The 21,053-nt window shown below is 41.1% G+C and overlaps 1 protein-coding gene across 3 annotated transcripts in view; it reads right to left on the reverse strand.

Annotated features, from left to right (window-relative positions):
• Positions 1 to 21,053, reverse strand: part of nudt14 (nudix (nucleoside diphosphate linked moiety X)-type motif 14) — an 82,840-nt gene that overhangs the window by 19,867 nt on the left and 41,920 nt on the right. Inside the window, exon 2 of one of the 3 annotated variants that reach the window (XM_029733404.1) lies at positions 15,357 to 15,400. In XM_029733404.1, coding sequence (XP_029589264.1) covers positions 15,357 to 15,400 — 44 coding nt within the window. Of the gene's footprint in view, positions 1 to 2,550; positions 2,919 to 15,356; positions 15,401 to 21,053 lie in introns of those variants that run through there. The other 2 variants (XM_029733406.1, XM_029733405.1) reach the window with 2 other exon arrangements.

Below are 21,053 nucleotides of genomic sequence, written 5' to 3' on the forward strand. Positions count from 1 at the left end.
GTTGGTGAAGCTCCTCTCTACTAAAGGGATAGTTCACCCAAAATCCATATTGGTTTCATTACCCTTTAACAGGGATGGAAACTGGTGAGGGCTAAAAAAAGGGAAAGAATATGATCTACATGATCAGTCTGTGTAAAATAAAAAGTGGTTAATGTGAATCTAATTCACAGTTAAAAATGTAAAGAAAGCAATCCAATGTTATTTGTTGCCTAGACTTTACTGTAACTGACACTCAAATCTTGAGAAAAAAAAACAACACACAGATATTGCAGTTAGCCATTTATAATAGAATGCTCGTGACCACACACAATCTAAATATTGCACTTGGGAAAAAAACATTAAATTATAAATAGAATGAAACAAACAGGCATTCTATTTTTATTCTATTATAGTGGCCACTATAGTAGACATTGATCAAGTGCAAAAGACTGTGTGTGTGCAAAAATAACATTCACTGAGTAATTATTTTTATAATCCACCTTCACTCACAAGTGTTACTGTCAAGTTCATCACAGCAAAAGCAATATCTTTGGGCTACACTGCACATTATTACATTGTACACTTTCTGCCTGTGGACATCTGTTCTACAATGTGCCAGCAGAGCATGACACCCTTTGTTGTTTTTTATTTTATTAATAATTATTTATTACAAAAAACACAAGGAAGGGGTAACATTAAAGTATTAGAACATGAAGGACAAACAATACAGCATCAAGACACTATCAAACATGTATCAGTCTTTCCACAACAGAGCCATCCATGTGTGAGGGTGCGTGTACATGATAGTGATATAAAATATGTCAGTTTCCTTTTTCATGATCACAATCTTGTGAAACCCGAACCCTCCAAGATCCCCAATAGCTGTCCCTCAACCATTCGAGACCCCTCCCACAGTCCCCCCCCACCCCCCCAGAAGAAAAAATAATTAATTCCATTCCCCCACCCCCAAGAACCCCCCAACAACCAAGAGAATGAACTAAAGAGAAAAAAGAAAAAGACAGAAGAAAACAGCAAACAATGCAAAAAATAAATAATACATTTAATTTACCCTTTGTTGGCATAATTGATCTCTTTCAGGCAGCTACACCTGGCATAACCCTTTTTATCCACTGTATTGAAAAAGTGAGAAAGAGGGAAAGTGTGTGGTGTTCCTTTCACCTCGAATAGTTAGGCTGAAATTTTTAACAATGCTTTTTTCTGATAAAAAGTAGTTCATTGCATCCACCGTGGAGCCCAGTTTCATAATATTACCCTGTCTCAGCTGCTTGCCATAGTTTCGAAGTAACCACGAAAAAACAAGCCTTATTTTATGGCATTTTTCACCCTGCTAGCTCCTATTAGTTCTATTGAGCACCGTGGCACCAACTCGCCGTCCGAACGTTCTATTCCCAGCCTACTGTTCGACACCACAATGCCTGCTTTGCTATTGTTGGCAATGAGACCTGCCCACATTGCTGGTAATTAAAATGTAAACAACCAAAATTACCCATGGAACTCTGAGGTCGTCCCACTGTTTCCTATAGGGAAATATAGGTATGTCTGTCTATTTTGCCAAATATCTCGCAATGTGTATATTTATTTAATTTTTTAAATTGGACACCATTTTAATCATGAGAATCTCCTCTTTCTAATTATGTAAGGCTGGGCAGCATACTCTGCTGTCATCAAACGCTAGCCCCGAAATACAGTTTGCCCTTGGAACGATGAGCTCCCCCCATTGTTTTCCTATGGAGAGGCATGCTGGTATATTTCTGCCGAATATCTCGCAATGTGTATATTTAGATTTTTTTCAAGTCGGACACCATTTTAAAAATCAGGATAATCTTCTCTTTCTAATTACATAAGATTGGGCAGGGTACTCTGCTGTCATCGTCCCGACTTCCTCGTTATGCAGACATAAGCACACTTGGCACCACCGAGGTGGGGATGTTAACTTTCTACACAAGTTGATATTTTTCAGTTTCGTCCTAAGAACAGGTTGTGGTGGTAAAATAAAAAAGGGCTACATTTTTTGGTGCCATTTAGGCAAAATGGAATTCTAAGCGTCACTCCAGTCAGAAGAGGCTCTGCAAACGTTTGATTCCATTCATTTGCTATGTGCTCGCGCTAGTGTTCCAGCTTAGCCAACGTTCTTTTGCCATTTTTCAGCCTTGGGTAAATTTTGACTCGTTCTATTGTCCAGCCTACTATAGTGGCATCCGGCTTAAGACAGGTCCAGCTCCAGCACACTTGATCCCTTAATCCACTTGTTTAACAAGCAACGCCTCACTTTCACCTAATTATCTCATTATGGAAATTAACCACATACTGTAGAGGGAAAACATTAGTTAACAGATAGTTCGTTAACTAGTTAACATTTCACACAAATTGCCACGGTCCAGTAAGCAACTTTATTAGCAAGCTAATTTTCACACCATGAACTCAATTATTTGATCAGATAAATTGGCTAATGTTGCTCAACATTTCTCTAGCTAGCTAACGGAGAACTCGATCCAGCTAGCAAGATACTTAATGCTAACAATACTTGTTCCACCACACTTTCTCCCTCACCTCAAAACTTTCCAAATGCCCGTTTTTTGGTTACAGTTCATGAAGTACGCTTCGTCACCTTCTCAACCCCATCTCCGATGTCAGGCTTATCACCTAACGTTACCTCTTCGTTATCGTTCAGGGGACGCGCTGCTGTAACTGGCAAGCTGACTTTCCACTCTAGCGTCTTTCCAGAGCGCTCGCTGACGCTGTAACTAGTAAGCTGGTTGTCTCTTCTCTCTTCAGTTGCGTGCTGCGCTGCATTCTGTTATGTGAACGATTGGCTGAGCCTTGGATACAGCAGGTTTTGCTCCAAACGCGCATCACTCGTTTGCTTACAGTCAGTAATGATCCAAAGCCCCCCCCCCCCCAAAAAAAACTTATCGGCGCTACACGAATCACGTAGGTCAACTATTTTTTATTCAAAACTGAATTTCGCCGAAAGGTGACTAGTTTGCATCCCTGCTTTAAGCATTCTATTAACAAAGACCAATAATCCATGTTTTGGTTTTGTTTACCAGGCCACAGTTTCTAAAACCATATTTTTTTGCCATTTGTGGCACAGAGTAAATATCCCCAAAAGAAGCATTTTCCATCAATGTTCCCTCAAATTATTTCATGCACCAAGCAAATGTCTGATCTGCTGACCACAAACTTGACCATTGTGAAAATTCTGTGCAACTTCCAGCGCACCTATACTGGAGGCTGTACCCCCTTTAAGTTAGTTTTAACAGTGGCCATGTAGGCTACTGTGGCTATTTGATCAGAATCTAGGCCTACCAGAGTGGCCTACCATTAAAAACAGTGGAGAAAATCCATCCCATAAATTTTTTACATGGAAATAGCTGTTCTATCATTCAATCTACAGTACAGTAGGCCTACATTCTATGAAACCTTCGGGGAAAAACATGCAGGGCTTGACAGTAACCAGTGACAAAAAATGCTGTTGTGTTTGATGCAAGAAACCACTTTCCAAAATAATTACAGAGAATCAGACCAATTATTCTACCCTCTGCCTATTGGCTACTTAGCTTATTTGAAAATGTCTCAAAATACAACACTGCCCCTTTTAAGACCAAAAAAAAAGCTCTTTACCCACCTCGCTTTTCAAAGATGTCTAGAAATGTACACGTTTTGTGCTCTTGTAGGACGCAATCCTTCTCCGATTGCTGACTACAAATGATCTATAACTAGGCTAATAAGTCACTAGCTAGCACAAAACAATCGCATCTACTCACGACCGCGCATGCTGTAAACACAATTCAGTTAAAAGTAAATGGCACAGATCCATATATGGCAATGGTCTATTTGTATATAGGCCTACTGCAGCTCTGAATGTTTATGCCGCTCCAGTTTGTGTAGAGTAGTGAGTGGCAATGATTAGAATCCTACTCGGATGCGTTCTGCCTACAACAAAATCTCTTGCATAGTTTTGTTTCAGGAAGTGTGGCACTGAAAGTGGCTAATATTGCGTTGATTCGGTTCCAATTGCCACAGTAAAGGGAAACGTTGAGTGTTAACAGGGGAAACTCTAGAACGGTGGTCACCAACCTTTTCTGAATCAAGATCACGGAGTCAAAATGCAAGCTGAGATCTACTGCTCAGATATTTCTTTAACATGACGTAAGCCGTAAGCCTATACAACATTAACCAATTAAAAACAGTACTGTAGCAATTAGGCTTGTGCAGTAAGTTTGGGCCCAATTAGAGCTGTGGCGGTCAGGAAATGTTGTCATCCGGTGATCGTCAGGCAAATAACTGGTCGGTCTCACGGTAATTGACCGTTAATTAAAATAAACACATTTAGCATCTCCTGGCTTACACACAAGTCACTGATGCAGACCTTTGGATCATCTACATTTTAAAAAGTCTAATAAATCCATGTAATATAGTCTACACCTTCACAAATCCATGATGTCTTTTTGACAGGTCTATAGAAGCATGATATGAAGAAAATGTAGTCTATTTCAGAAGAACATACTCTAAGTTGTCCTTATGTTAGGTCCTGATCTAGCTATAACAAATGGCTGTGGGCTACACTAGTTCATTTAGCAGACAGGATTTGCTTAGAATTCCGTGGCATTATTTTATAGTATGAAGAATACAATTGAACAAAGCTGAATAAAATGGAATGGATATTTTCTCCAAATGATTTGAGGGAGTGTGCACATGCGGACTATTCTGTGTTGAGTGGTTAACAAAGAAATAGCTATTCCTATATGCTTAATTTAGAGTTATGTGACTTTAGTTGTTCTACAAACATTGGGCTATATGTTTTGAGGTTTAATACATTGTAAGGCTGCGTGATGCGACTAATAATGATTTGAAAAAAGTCGCTTGAAAGGCATTGCTTTGTTTTTTGTGCAGACTATACACACTACATCAGTCACAATTTGACAAGCACTTGATAATGCCTAGAATTTCATGGCGGCATCCCCTTTGTGTGGCTGTAATGCACCCTAAAAAAAATCCACGTGGATTTTGCGGCCAGTGGCAATTGTCCCCTTCTCCCTGAGTGCTACGTGCGCACAGGCTACAAGTGAAGACAGACACATCGCGGACACAACTGCACACGTCCTTATCCAATTCCCGAGGTGCAAATTGAAGACATTGGAAGAACTGTCCACATTTACATCAACCAACAAGATGAGTAGGCCTAACGAACAGCAAAAGCACTAGCCTATGTCAATCTACTATCCCCCATATTTCAAAATTCAACCTATTCTATTCTGTGCGAGAAATAAATATTGCAAACATAGTTAGACAGTCGTGGGATGCTATAAATCCCAAACTAATACAACCACTAGCATCAAAAAACATTTTATATGCAATGTGGCTGACGCAACAGATCAGAATACTTAGCTTAAAATGTTGATAAACTATTAGGCTATTTCTTCACATTATAAGCGCATCAATGGGCACATGGTAGTAGGCTATTAACGTGAATGTTCCATTAGCGGTAAAACGTGTGCGACTATGATTCGAATAAGTCGCAAAAAAAAGGCATTGTTTCTTATGCTGGGCATCAGCATAAGAAAGTGATAATATATAATTCACAAGTGATAGGCTAACATTGTCAACCATCAGACTAAATTTAATTGTGTCATAGCATACAGTAAATAATGTGATTTAGAATAGAACATTATCATGCAACTGTATCAAAACAGGGGCAGTGGAAAAACATTTGTAATCTATGCACTTAAAAAGAGCATAGAGGACGCTTTCACCGTGCTTTATTTTCATGCCAGCCAGGTAGGCTATACTCCTGTTGTAAATATAAACAATGTGTTTAATATTAGGAAAGTTGAGAAATAAATATAGTAGGCCTAGCCTTTAGAAAGCTGATGGGATCCTCCTCTCTTTATTAGTGGCCATCACTCTGTTTTCTCCCGCAATTGCACAGCCTACAGAAACGTTGCACAAAATGAGCTTATGGGCTCTCATGAAGTGTTTCATTAGATGTGAACACATTGATGTCCGAGTTAGAGGGACAATAGACTGCTGAGTACCAGGCAATTAACAAGTTTGGTAGGCTACTAATGACCATCAGCAGCATCAGAGCTTGTTTACCATGACTAAACGATCACCACAACAGCCCTAGGCCCAATACATTATCACTGTATATTAGCTTTGCATGAAATGCCCTGCCAATGCATTGTTCTTCAGGCCATTTAAAAAAAATTATATTTCAAAATTTGAGGAAGGCTATATGATCACACCGGTAATAGATCCATTGCTTTATTACTTGTGAGGCTTAGCATACGTTTAAATAATTAGCTTTACATTTTAAATATATTAGTGATGGTGCCTGCATTTGATGGTCAGTCTCAGCGGAGGGAGAGAGCAGCAGACAGAGTCCGCCTCTCAACATCCCTCCGCTCTCCCTTTCCTCCACTGTCACTGACCAAAAAATGGACACCGTCTTTCAGCTGATGGCGAAACTCGAGTCGCACCGCATTATTTCTGCCTAATGTACAAATTCATGTTGTTACACCTATGAGAAAAGTGAAATATTCCTTGATACAAAAAAGACCCAAGCCACGAATAATAACGCCTATAGATACACTTTCCAACGAATTAATTACTGCTGCAGTGCTTGTTGTAGCACTAAGTGGAAATAGGAAGAACGCGCATTTTATGGTTTATAAAAGTGTTGAATACAAAGTATTGACAGTGCGGAGTAAGAACTTAAACATGATCTCACTCATAAAAACAGCAGCTCTTTGTGTTTGTTGACAGTCTCTCTAGTCGTGGTTTTGAAATCTCACAGTATCTACTTTGCTGTAGCTTTCTTTTATGCCTGCTATGTTACTGCAGACACAGTCATCTTATAGAAATGTTTGGCGATCGACTAGGAATGCCTTGGAGAGCGACATGATCACTGCTCTAGAAAGTTGAGTGAAGTTCAATCTAGTGCTTCTCTCAGTGGGCTGATATTTCTGCACGGCAGACCCGGGGGAGCTGCACGGCAGACCCGGGGGAGCTGCACGCACACAGTTTAGAGGGAACATTGCTCTTTATGTCCAAATTATCTTACGCAATCATTAACTTCATTGAACTAAGGAAACCAATGTAAATTTTGTAATTTGAGTAAACTATCCCTTTAAAGCCTCAATAATGGGATTGTAACAGAGGGTATGACAGTACAGTAAGGCACGTACTGTAGCTAGCTAGCCTGTCATCGGCATGTCACACAAAGGAGATGGCATGCTAATCTGTTATTTTATCTGAGCAGCTAGGTCGGAGTGAGCATTAAGGCACACTGATTGACCCCAGAAATATTAAAATACCCACTTAGTATGAGTTGCTTTGATACCAGCGTGGTGTATGATTTAATTGAGGTATGAATTTCGTTCGTCTTATTGACTCTGGGCTGGTTTTGTAATGGATGTATTGCTGTGTCACTATGCTGAGTAGAGGGTCTCCAGGTTAGGGCATCGTCTCAGCTGCACCCATGGATGGCCCTGTGTGCGTGTGTGACAGACAGTAGTGCCCTGTGTGTATTATAGTTTTTGGTGGTGGAGACTTGAGGGCTAGGGTTTGTGTTGGTAAAGCGGATGTGTCTGTAGAGGCAGGAAGCCCTGCCCCGTCTCTCCCATGGTGAGAGACGAGGAAGAGATTACTGTTTAGCATGGTCATTATCCATACATACATGGAAAATACGTGTTTGGGGTATACTGTATAGCAGGGTATTTCTAAATACCCTCTGTATGATACTGTGTAGCGGGGGTATTCCTAATACAACGGTATTGAAAATCAGAGTAACTACTTAAAAAAAATAATCTTAATATTTTTACTTTACTTCCTTATTTCAACTGTTAGGTAATTTTTCACTACGAAGCTGACTGGTAGTTCCACAAAAACAGCTGATTGTAATCAAACACACGTGATTGGCTCAAAGAAGCACAACACGCAAAACGGGAGCGTTGTGAGGTGATCCGGTGCAAGGGAACTTGTGTCTTCAGGTGAAATTCACAACTAAGATCCATGCCATCTAATATTTGTTTTGTTTCGTTCGGCAAACAGAGGTATTTTGAGATACTGCATAACTTTATGAAGTGGGTTGTCTGTCCTAGTTAGTATTTACCTAGCATCCGCTACGGGAATTCCTTTGTATTTGTTAGCATTTTCATAGCATTATGCTAACTGATACTTTGTGAATTATTTTACGTTTGGAAAATAAATAGCCCCCTTTGTGTGCACCACCAGTAATACTGTATACCCAGTATGGGACAGGCACAGTATGAAGGTATGAAACTCGGGATACCAGCAAACCCTAACACACATTGTTTTTTCAATCTACACACAATACTCCATAACGACAAAGCAAAAACGGGTTTGTAGAAATTTTAGCAAATTTAAAAAAACAAAAAAGTATTTCTGACCCTTTGCTTTGAAACTCGAAATTTAGCTCAGGTGCATCCTGTTTCCATTGAACATTATTGAGAAGTTTCTACAACTTGGAGTCCACCTGTGGTAAATTCAATTGATTGGACATGATTTGGAAAGGCACAGACCTGTCTATATAAAGGTCCCACAGTTGACAGTGCATGTCAGAGCAAAAACAAAGCCATGAGGTTGAAGGAATTGTCCATAGAGCTCCGAGACAGGATTGTGTCGAGGCACAGATCTGTGGAAGGGTACAAAAAAAAATCTGCAGCATTGAAAGTCCAAGAACACAGTGGCCTCCATTTTTAAATGGAAGAAGTTTGGAACCACCAAGACTCTTTCTAGAGCTGGCTGCCCAGCCAAACTGAGCAAATCGGGGTAGAAGGGCCTTGGTCAGGGAGGTGACCAAAAACGCGATGGTCACTCTGACAGAGCTCCAGAGTTCCTCTGTGGAGATGGGTGAACCTTCCAGAAGGACAACCATCTCTGCAGCACTCCACCAATCAGGCCTTTATGGTAGAGTGGAGTATGCCAAAAGGCACCTAAAGGACTACGACCATGAGAAACAATATTTTCTGGTCTAATGAAACCAAGATTGAACTCTGACTTGAATGCCAAGCGTCACGTCTGGAGGAAACCTGGCTGAATGTCCTTGAGTGGCCCAGCCAGAGCCCGGTCTTAAACCCGATCAGACATCTCTGGAAAGACCTGAAAATAGCTGTGCAGCGACACTTCACATCCAACCTGACAGAGCTTGAGGGGATCTGCAGAGAAGGGAGAAACTCCCTAAATACAGGTGTGCCAAGATAACTTTAAAAAGCAGTAGGCTACACGCTAATGTTTGTTGCATAATGCAATTAGCGGGAAAACACCAGTCAAAAGCACACTGCACATGCGAGCGTTCTCATGTGACAGAGATGGAAATATCCGTTAGAAAGAAATGTTAAAAGATGGGAGATCTAAAGATGCAACTAGCATGGGTTGCTAATATAACTAAGATTGTGCCTTTGGACAATGAAAGAATATTACAGGAGAGAAATATATGTTACTTGTTTCAATGGCATTTGGAAGTCTTTAGAAAATTATTTCCTCCACGTTTATAGAAACAAATTGTGTCTCGGCTACTTCGAAACAATGTAAGACATGCCTCATAATAGAGATGGGAGAAAATAGTAGCTCTTTAATAGTGGCGTCAAAACAGTTTTTAACACAATTGCATTTAGAATTGTTGCGCAATGATTGCTGCTGGAGTGAAACGTGCATTTATAAACAGGACCTGTAGCAGCAGCTCTCGCGTTCTTACAGATTTTCCGCTCAAACTAGACTATCTGTATGCTGTGTGATAAGAATCATAAGAACTAATGAAAATACACACACACACACACACAAATTTAATTCCACTCAATTTAACCTATAGACCGATAAGCTTGACCGGTCAAATGTATTTATGTTCACCGGTGGCAATTTTATTTATCGTTTTTTCATATATATTTTTTTTTTTTTTAAATCGTCCAAAAGCCAGCTGAAGGAAACCCTGCACATACAGTACACACATAACCATTATAAAAAGAGCCTGGGTGGGGAAAGTTCTTTATCGCCAGACATGATGATTGATTTTGGCCACAGGGCACTGATTAAGGCTATGTTCCATTTTAGGGCCCTCTATCCCTTCCTTCCTTCCTGCCTCCTTTCCATCATCCCTGCTCATGAAGGGGAAGTCACTTCCTAGGAGCTTAGCCCCTTGCCCTCTCCAGTAGGAGGACGGGAGACTGAGGCGATCAATTCCATTTAAATTCAGTGAATTTAGAAAGTAAACTCAAAAGCTGCAGGTTTTTTATTTCCAATGTGGATTTCAGATTTTAGTCGATTTTTAACAAACGTTTGATCAAAGTTACCCCAGGCTCTCAGTCCAGTGATAGCAAAAGGAGGAAGGGACATAGGGGCAGTGTACGGTATGGCTAGGCCAGATCTGGGCTGAAGCGGGACAAACCAGCCTGCTGCTTTTACCCCACGGCAGGCCCGGGCATGTCGACTGTTCAACGCCGCTTCCCCCCCAAAACCTGTGCTAATGGTTAAACCGTGGGATGGCTAAACGGGCTTGTGAACATTTCACGCACAGTTAGGCTTGTGGCCTTCTCCGTGGGGCTTCTGGCTAGCCAGCAGGGAATAGTATAGGGCCTAGTATCATACATATGGGTGAGTGATGAGGACAGAGCACAATCCTCTATGAAGCGATGCTTCAGTTGGCTCAGTTGGAAGGCGCATGGTTGCTTATAACAGTAGTTGTGGGTTTGAATCCCACATGACCTACATATCCTACTGTATGTGTGTTAATTGGATGTCCCTTCAGATAAAATGCAAAATCCTCTCCTAAACTACCAAAAGAACAAAATTAATTCAGACTCCAAGAAAATCGCTTTCAATTAATGAGATGGGAATGGATGCCCACTCCAAACAAAAATGGAATAGTGTTCTCTCCATTTCCAAGTCACACCATTACAACTATTCCCCCATCCCTTCACCCTTCAGATTCACACCTACTCTGGGCTCTCTCCCCTTACCTTCCCAGGGCCCGTGGTGAGGACAAGTGCAGCACAAAGGACTGCAGTGGGGCCTGCTGTGGTGGTAGTAATGACATGAACAGATGCTACTTCTAATGGCTATACCCGTCACCGCTCCCCCATTAAAACACACCCACACACGCATGCAAAAGCCCCCACAAATACACACTTAAAAAATCTCAGCGCAATAAACACGTGCTGTTACACAAATACTCCAATAAACACGTGCTGTTACACAAATACTCCAATAAACAAATGTGCTAACATAACACTGAGTTATGTAGGTAAATGAAGTGCATTCGGAAAGTATTCAGACCCCTTGACTTTTCCCACATTTTGTTATGTTAGAGCCTAATTCTAAAATGTATTGATTGTTTTTTCACCCTCAATCTACACACAATACCCCATACTGACAAAGCAACAACTGTTTAGAAAAATGTTATAATTATAATTTTTTTAATTAAAAAACTGCAAAAAAAAAAAGAAAAGAATGCACTCCGCATTCTTGCAAAATTTGTAAGGCGTACGTCAGTACAAAGCTTGATTTAGCTTCTGCAAGCCTCCGGAGGTTCCGCAATTGCGTCACACCCTCTGTACAGAGCCTCCGGACAGCATTGTTGGATCAAGCATAAATTGTCTTTCAGCTAGCGCTAGTCAGCTGTACCTACGCCAAAAGTCCTGTATTTTTCATCCTATAGCTTGTCCTCCATCTTCTTAAATAGTGAGCCAACATGTTTTCAGCACTTTTATTTCCATGACTGATCAAAACAAATTCTCTCTCATCTCGACATATAGAGCAATATGTTTGGAACATCAAAACCGCTATCAAATGGCGATTTAAGGAAAATCGGGAGATTCGTGGGAATCGCAATACATATCGTATACGCACCTACAGTTGAAGTTGGAAGTTTACATACACTTAGGTTGGAGTCATTAAAACTCGTTTTTCTACCACTCCACAAATTTCTTGTTAACAAACTATAGTTTTGGCAAGTCTGTTAGGACATCTACTTTCTCCATGGACACCAGTAATTCTTCCAACAATTGTTTACAGACAGATTATTTCACTTATAATTCACTGTATCACAATTCCAGTGGGTCAGAAGTTTACATACACTAAATTGAATGTGCCTTTAAACAGCTTGGAAAATTATATCATGGCTTTAGAAGCTTCCGATAGGCCAATTGACATAATTTGAGTCAATTGGAGGTATACCCGTGGATGAATTTCAAGGACTACCTTCAAACGCAGTGCCTCTTTGCTTGACATCATGGGAAAATCAAAAGAAATCAGCCAAGACCTCGGGAAAAAAATTGTAGATCTCCACTAGTCCGTTCATCTGTACAAACAATAGTACGCAAGTATAAATACTATAGAAGCAGGCAGCCGTCATACCGCTCAGGAGAGAGACGCGTTCTGTCTCCTAGAGATGAACGTACTTTGGTGCGAAAAGTGCAAATCAATCCCAGAACAACAGCAAAGGACCTTGTGAAGATGCTGGAAGAAACCGGTACAAAAGTATCTATATCCACAGTAAAACGAGTCCTATATCGACATAACCTGAAAGGCCGCTCAGCAAGGAAGAAGCCACTGCTCCAAAACAGTCATAAAAAAGCCAGACTACGGTTTACAACTGCACATGGGGACAAAGATCGCACTTTTTGTAGAAATGTCCTCTGGTTTGATGAAACAAAAATAGAACCGTTTGGCCATAATGACCATTGTTATGTTTGGAGGAAAAAGGGGGATGCTTGCAAGCCCGAAGAACACCATTCCAACCGTGAAGCACGGTGGTGGCAGCATCATGTGGGGGTGCTTTACTGCAGGAGGGGCTGGTGCACTTCACAAAATAGATGGCATCATGAGGGAGAAAAATTATGTGGATATATTGAAGCAACATCTCAAGACATCAGTCAGGAAGTTAAAGCTTGGTCGCAAATGGGTCTTCCAAAAGGACAATGACACCAGGCATACTTCCAAAGTTGTGGCAAAACGGCTTAAGGACAACAAAGTCAAGGTATTGGAGTGGCCATCACAAAGCCCTGACCTCAATCCCATAGAATATTTGTGGGCAAAATTTAAAAAGTGTGAGCGAGAAAGGAGGCCTACAAACCTGACTCAGTTACACCAACTCTGTCAGGAGGAATGGGCCAGAATTCATTCAACTTATTGTGGGAAGCTTGTGGAAGTCTACCCGAAACATTTGGCCCAAGTTAAACAATTTAAAGGCAATGCTACCAAATTCACTCAATTAGTATGTAAAATTCTGACCCACTGGGAATGTGATGAAAGAAATAAAAGTAGAAAAATCTCTACTATTATTCTGACATTTCACATTCTTAAAATAAGTGGTGATCAAACTGACCTAAGACAGGGAATTTTAACTAGGATTAAATGTCAGGAATTGTGAAAAACAGTTTAAATGTATTTGGCTAAGGTGTATGTGAAATGTAAACTTCCGACTTCAACGGTAAGTATTGTGATATCATATCCTGATATCCCTGGCAATAATATCCCAGCCCTAATAAACTATCAAATACCCTTTTCACATTATTGTGCCGATCCAAACTGTACTGGCTCGGCTCTTTTTATTTTTACTTTTACATTGTCCTTTCTAGCATGGTTCCAGCAACTATGGTGGATAAGTAGGCCTAACCAGGCCAGCACAGCAGTACAATTCAGCTTGGCTCAGCTCAGTGTGAAAATAGTTAAAGATACTGATTGCTCAATACAAAGCACACCCATATAGATTATCCCATGCAGATAGACATATTCCAAATCTAAACATATCTATCCAGTGTAGGCTATTTGGGGTTTATGAAAGTATGAGACCCACCACCATCAGCCTCCTATTTTAAGATCCTACCATTTTCCGCTCTCTTTACTCCCCTTCTTTCTATTCCATCCCCTCACCTCATAAATTTGGTCCCTTTCACTGACCTTTTTTCACAAAGAGGAAACCTGAAACAACCTCCACTTTTACCTTCACATCTCCATTGGAACCCACCCATGTCTTGCCTCCACTTTCAACAAGAATTTTCATACCGTTTTTTGAACACTGATTAAAGGTGCAGGCCAATATTTTTCTCTAATGAGATACATCCGTTTACCCTTTACAAAAATGACCATTATGCAAACCAACTCCTAGAGGTTAACCCCATGGTCCTGTCATCGTCCACTCTGGAAATATCTGCAGAGGCACTTGGACTGAAGGCCAAATTCGGATGTGCCAGGGGGGCTTTTTCACTGGGAAGTAGGCCTGCATTTTTCAGTTTACTGCTCTTTTTCTCCATCGCACCATCCTTTCCCAGTAAAATGAATGATCTCTCAGGGGTTGGTGGGGGAGATGCAGGAATGAGGGCTTAAACAGCCCATGAAGTACCCCAAGGGCACAATACTACTGCTCTCTGAATAGCAGGTGGGAGCCTGGCAATGTGCTTTGACACCAAGGTGCGATATTAACCTTCCACTGGCCTCGTCGTTCGTCAGGATTTTATAGTCATTGTTCAACAGTGTAATAAGTCCACAATTAAGACCACCTTGTCTCACCCAGAATGTTACTGTATTTTGGCAATTTATAGGGTGGCCATTCTATGAGAAGTGATTGCTTCCTGAAAAGGTCAACGACAGACAAGAAGGGAGTCATGATTTGTCCGACACCGGGACCCTCAAAGGTGATACTTATTTGGTGAATTAAAGCTTCTTCGGTGGGAGAGTAGTTTCTACCTTCCTCTGTACTGGTAATGTGGATCAAACAGACTTTTTACCCTGCAGTGGGTGGTATTACCATGTGCCATCCACTTATTCAGACCGATAAGACTTAAACGAAGCAAAGAACCCTTTCAGATATGCACAAGTGACTGACAGCATGTAACCAAAGCTGTGGTGATGGGACTGGAGTGACTTTACTCTGATATATAAAACGTGGTTACAATAGTGTCAACACACCTTAGTTTTTAAATCTCCACGATAAATACCCAGAGATTATATCGACTGAAGGGAGAAATTGTCAGGATGTTGGCTCTTTCCCAAGCTCATTGAAATGGCATTAATATTGTATTTTTGACATTACTAGGTAACATGGCAAAGTGAACAGTATGGGAAGGCATTGGGAAAAGCAACAGAGGGGAGCCATGTGGGAATTTAAAAGTCTTCACTTCTTGACCACTGACCATTAGGGACTCCTCCTCTCAGCTGACAGCGAGGGCGATGAGGTGGTGGAACAATTGAAGTGTGTGTGTGTGTGTGTGTGTGTGTGTGTGTGTGTGTGTGTGTGTGTGTGTGTGTGTGTGTGTGTGTGTGTGTGTGTGTCAAGCTCTGGCACAGAATTTTGTCTTACTAACAATGAAACAGGTCAATGGCAGATAAAAGCTCACCTGTCATGAGTTCGCATGAAGTCCCACGATTTCTTTGTCCCATTCTGTGAACGAAACAAAAACAGAAAACAACAAATGACATTCACATTCTGAAACCATTGTGCTAGGACTAGCTGTCCTACACGTCGGTGGGCTCGGATGGATATCAAATCATCCGTGAACGCATATAAAAGGCTCTTTTGTAAATCCAGGTGTAGACCGGGGAAAGGAGTTAAACGAATAAAAACAATGGCTTCACACAAGACATCGGCCTCCTCTTCAGTGCGTCAAACATAGCTACCACAAACCACATCAATAAACACACTAGCCTACTCCCACAGAAAACATCTTGACGGACAAACAGAAACCAGCATAGCACCTGCACCAAAAAAGTGCCTATTTACAAAGTCCTTTGGGCTATTGATGAGTTGACTTTGGCGATTGGCTATGCCAAGACTAATCAGAATTAATTTCCTCTCTTGCTATCAGTTTCTGGCTTGGACAGTGTTAAAGCTTGTTAATCACTGACAACAAATGTCAATCTAGCTACAGTAAATACAGGAAGCCGAGACACCAACATATACTGCTAACCGCATCATGGTCATATTAACTTATCATTCTTCCTCCCTCTTGTTTTTTATCAAAACGGGACTTAGGTGGTGGGTGTGACAGGGGGCGTGGCAATGGGCGCAGCTGGACCATCAGCGCAGCTGAATTAGAGCCCCCCCAACTTTGGCGGTGTAGAGAATGTTTTACATTTTTAAGCCCATTTCCTGCATTTCTACACATTTCTCCATGGAGCTGAGATAGAAAATGTGCTTTAAAACTTCAAAAATGTGAGATTCTACACTGAACAAAAACAGAAACGCAACATGCAACAATTTCAAAAATGTTGTTGAGTTAGTCATATAAGGAAATCAGTCAATTGAAATAAACTCATTAGGCCCTAATCCATGGATTTCACATGACTGGGCAGGGGTGTGGGCCTGGGATGGGAGGGCCCACCCACCCAGGGCCCACCCACCCACTTGGGAGCCAGGTCCACCAACTGTAGAGCCAGGCCCAGTCAATCAGAATGAGTCTTTCCCCACAAAAAAGCCCCTCCCGCAGGTGAAAAAGCAGGATGTGGAGGTCCTGGGCTGGCGTGGTTACATGCAGTTTGCTGTTGTGAAGCCGTTTGGACATACTGCCAAATTCTCTAAAACAACGTTGCAGGCGGCTTATGGTAGAGAAATTAACATTAAATTCTCTGGACACAGCTCTGGTGGACATTCCTGCAGTCAGCATGCCAATTGCACACTCCCTCAAAACTTGAGACATTAGTGGCATTGTGTTGCCTGACAAAATGGCACATTTTAGAGTGGCCTTTTACGGTCCCCAGTAGAAGCTGCACCCGTGTAATGATCATGTTTAATCAGTTTCTTGATAAGCCACACCTTTTAGGTGGATGGATTATCTTGACAAAGTATAAAATGCTCACTAACAGGGATGATAAATTTGTGCACAAAATTTGAGAGAAACTGTTTTTGTGCGTATGGAACATTTCTGGGATATTTTATTTCAGCTCAGAAACATGGGACCAGCACTTTACATGTTGCGTCTATATTTTTGTTCAGTGGACATATTCTGCAACCGAGCTGAGAGAAAATGTTTTAAAGCAAATTCCCTGCAATTCTATGCATTTTGCCATAGCTAATGCTCTGTTATTTTGCTCAAACATAATAAATACTGCTAAATGAATTGTTTTTGGAATTTTCAATTCTCCCAGTCTAACTTTATTTTGTTGATTGATTGTTTTATAATATAATCTTTGCGAACTAAGGTCCATTATCTATTAACCTGATATGGATAGGGGGAAGTATTTTCACGGCCGTATGAAAAAACGTACCCGATTTAAACTGGTTACTACTCTTGCCCAGAAATGAGAATATGCATATTATTAGTAGATTTGGATAGAAAACACTATGAAGTTTCTAAAACTGTTTGAATGGTGTCTGTGAGTATAACAGAACTCATATGGCAGGCAAAAACCTGAGAAAATTTCAACCAGGAAGTGTAGGATCTGAGAAATGTAGTTCTTTCTAGTCCCTTTCGAAACTACATTATCTGTGCTGTCACGTTGCACTTTCTAAGGCTTCCATTGGCTGTCTAAAGCCTTCAGAAAGTGTTTTGAGCATTCCCCTGTCATTGGGCAGAGTATAGTAGCTCAGTTTTTGAGTGGACTGCCTGGGGACAAAGAGATTGGATATGCACGTTCCCGCGAGCACGCTGTTTTTTCTTTTCCCCCTTGAATGAATACACTATTGTCCGGTTGGAATATTATCGCAATTTTACGTAAAAAAATACCATAAAAATTTATTTTAAACAGCGTTTGACATGCTTCTAAGTACAGTAATGGAACATTGACTTTTTGTGTCTCGAAATGCGCTCGCGCGTTACCCTTTGGATAGTGACCTGAACGCACGAACAAAACGGAGGTATTTGGACATAACTATGGATTATTTCGAACAAAAACAAAATTTCTTGTGGAAGTAGCAGTCCTGGGAGTGCATTCTGATGAAAATCAGCAAAGGTAATACAATATTTCTAATACTAATTCTGAGTTTAGTTTGCTCCGAACTTGGCGGGCCGTGATGGCGAGCTATGTACTCAGAATATTGAAAAATGTGCTTTCGCCGAAAAGCTATTTTAAAATCTGACACAGCGATTGCATAAAGGAGTTCTGTATCTATAATTCTTAAAATAATTGTTATGTATTTTGTCAACGTTTATGATCGAGTATTTTTGTAAATTCATCGGAAGTTTTTGGTGGGAATACATTTTCTGAACATCACGCTCCAATGTAAAAAGCTGTTTTTGGATATAAATATGAACTTGATTGAACAAAACATACATGTATTGTATAACAATGTCCTAGGAGTGCCATCTGATGAAGATCAAAGGTTAGTGCTTCATTTAGCTGTGTTTTGGGTTTTATTGACATATATGCTTGCTTGGAAAATGGCTGTGTGGTTATTTTGGTCTATGTACTCTCCTAACAATCTAATGTTTTTCTTTCGCTGTAAAGCCTTTTTGAAAATCGGACAACGTGGTTGGATTCAGGAGAGGTTTATCGTTCAAATGGTGTAAAATAGTCATATGTTTGAAAAATTGAAATGATTGGATTTTTTAGGTTTTTGTATTTCGCGCCATGCGATCCCATTGGCTGTTGGCTAGGGGTTCCGCTGGCGGAACGCCTAGATGTAAGAGGTTTTAATAGGTCCATTATCTATTCTACATACTTTATATCTGGTTTTAGTCATTATAAATTTACACTGAAAGTGGGGGTTTTTGCATCCCGAAAATGTATATTTTTTTTTACACTGCTTGGACTTACGAAGCCTGAAAAAGCACTTAGGCGGCTCGCCAAAGGATTTCAATCCCTGCCTCTCTCCGCTACAGTTATGTAAACCTCTACGACACACACTCCCTTCCTTAGGTAAATCTCTGGCATGTTTGATTACTTTGACGCCTGGGGATAGGAATTAAGCAGAGCAGAGCAACACAAGAGGGGGCATGTAGAGGAACACTACTATAATACTAGGCGGAAGGCATGAGGCTTGTATGTACATAAATGCTATTGTATAGCAACACACACCTTAAAACATACTGCAAAACATTGTCACCTAGCACCGGCTCACAATGAACTGTAGCCTACTATGTGAGCCGGCCAACAAAGGGGGCTTACTAGTGGGCGAGTAGGGCAATTAAAACCCCTGCGGAGGGAGGGCTGTGGGCCTTCACACCTGCAGACTGACAAAATGTCTGTCTGTGCATGTAATTTTTTGTCTCAAGAGAAAAATGTATGACATACTGGCTGTGGCTTGCATCATGTCAAATATCTAAAATACTAATAGCAAGACATTGTAACATTGTGATGCTAGTTAAACTCCGCTGTGTAAGAATGGTAGACTGGATAAATAGGGGTTGGGTTGCACGATAAGCATTTTGCCCATATTTGGGCTTAGCAGATACCCATCCTGCCACACCCATCTCAGACTAGACAGGCCCCAACAGAGAGTAGGAGGGTTGGAGGGGGGAAGAAACCCCTGTTAGCTCAGATGACAGGAGTTTACTAGAACAACTGAAGTAAATGCCAAAGATGCCTCATGTGGGTGTATGCTGGCACTGGATTCAGAACCACCCAGGTTTATTAAGGCCTTGCAGTGCCAGCACAGGGCAAACTTAAAGGCCACATTCCTTCCCTACGTTGACTCAGATGACAGGCCATCATGGACTTACCCAGCATCCAAGGGCTCCATGCTACTAGTCCTGCTGTTATGGCAACCTACTCGACACACTGCTTTTCCTAAGCAAGATTGTTGTTTTATCTATATTATTCTGTTAGTTATTGATTATCCATCTACCCACACTCTTCTGCTATACAGGAAACAAGCCTATGGCTGGCTACTCAACTCTTCTGCTCCAGAGTGGCGCAGCGGTCTAAGGCGCTGCATTTCAGTGCTAGAGGCGTCACTACAGACCCTGGTTAGAGTCCAGGCTGTATCACAACCGGCTGTGATTGGGAGACCGTGATTGTAAATAAGAATTTGTTCTTAACTGACTTGCCTATTCAAATAAAGTTAAATAAAAATAAAAAAACTTTGGTGATGTTCATTTCATCACAGGTTATAAAAAATATATCCACAATTTTGATTTTGACAGGACAGGGCCTTTAATGCAAGTCGGGTACCTGACCATGCAATCTGATGGTTGGTTGGACGGATGGTCGATCCAGGCTGGTTTGGTCATTAGGTGATGATTACAGAAGTTAATTCTCGAGACAGAGACAGTTGACAGGCCATTGACCCAAACGAAGCTTTGCAATTTCAGAAACTTATCCCCATGTTATGGTTAAACAACTTCGGCATGACCTAACAAGTCCTTGGTCGTCAACATAAGAGGCTTGATCTGTTAATAAGAAGCTTGCATAATGGCCAATGTGCATCATTAACTGCTGGCTCTAGCGTAAAATGAGAGTGTGGAAAGTGAGTTTGCATACTGCTCCAGCAACCGAAGCGCAGCAAGAGAGGCCATCCGGGTCATGTTTGCTTTAGGGCCCCTTCCGTCATCCCTGATAATGAGTATTTTGGCTCCAAAATGTGGCGGGAATTGCAGTTCGTGCCAGCGAGAAGCACGTCCAAGGGTTATTACCCCAGAGAGCCAACAAATGGCTGAAGACAAACAAAAAAAATAATCTGGCCATCACAACCTTGCGGCGAATTCACAAACAGAGAGCATGTTAAGGTGAACTAGTTCCTAGCGAGGCGCACTCAATGAGTGGTTCAACATCAGCCCTCACCTTTCTGAAAATAAAGTCCTAATCAATTTCATGAGGGAAATTAGAAAGCACATTATAGGCCTGTTTTAGATTATATAGTACCAGTCAAAAGTTTGAACACACCTACTCATTCAAGGGTGTATCTTAATTTTGACTATTTTCTACCTTGTAGAATAATAGTGACATCAAAATTATGAAAACACACATATGGAATCATATAGTAACCCAAAAAAAAGTGTTAAACAAATCTAAATATAATTGAGATTCTTTAAAAGTAGACACCCTATGCCTTGACAGCTTTGCACACTCTTGGCAGTCTCTCAACCAGCTTCATGAGGAAGGAGTTCCCACATATGCTGAGCACTAGTTGGCTGCTTTTTCTTCACTCTGCAATCCAA

Source organism: Salmo trutta, chromosome 35 (assembly GCF_901001165.1).
Source record: "Salmo trutta chromosome 35, fSalTru1.1, whole genome shotgun sequence".
Classification (NCBI taxonomy): domain Eukaryota; kingdom Metazoa; phylum Chordata; class Actinopteri; order Salmoniformes; family Salmonidae; genus Salmo; species Salmo trutta.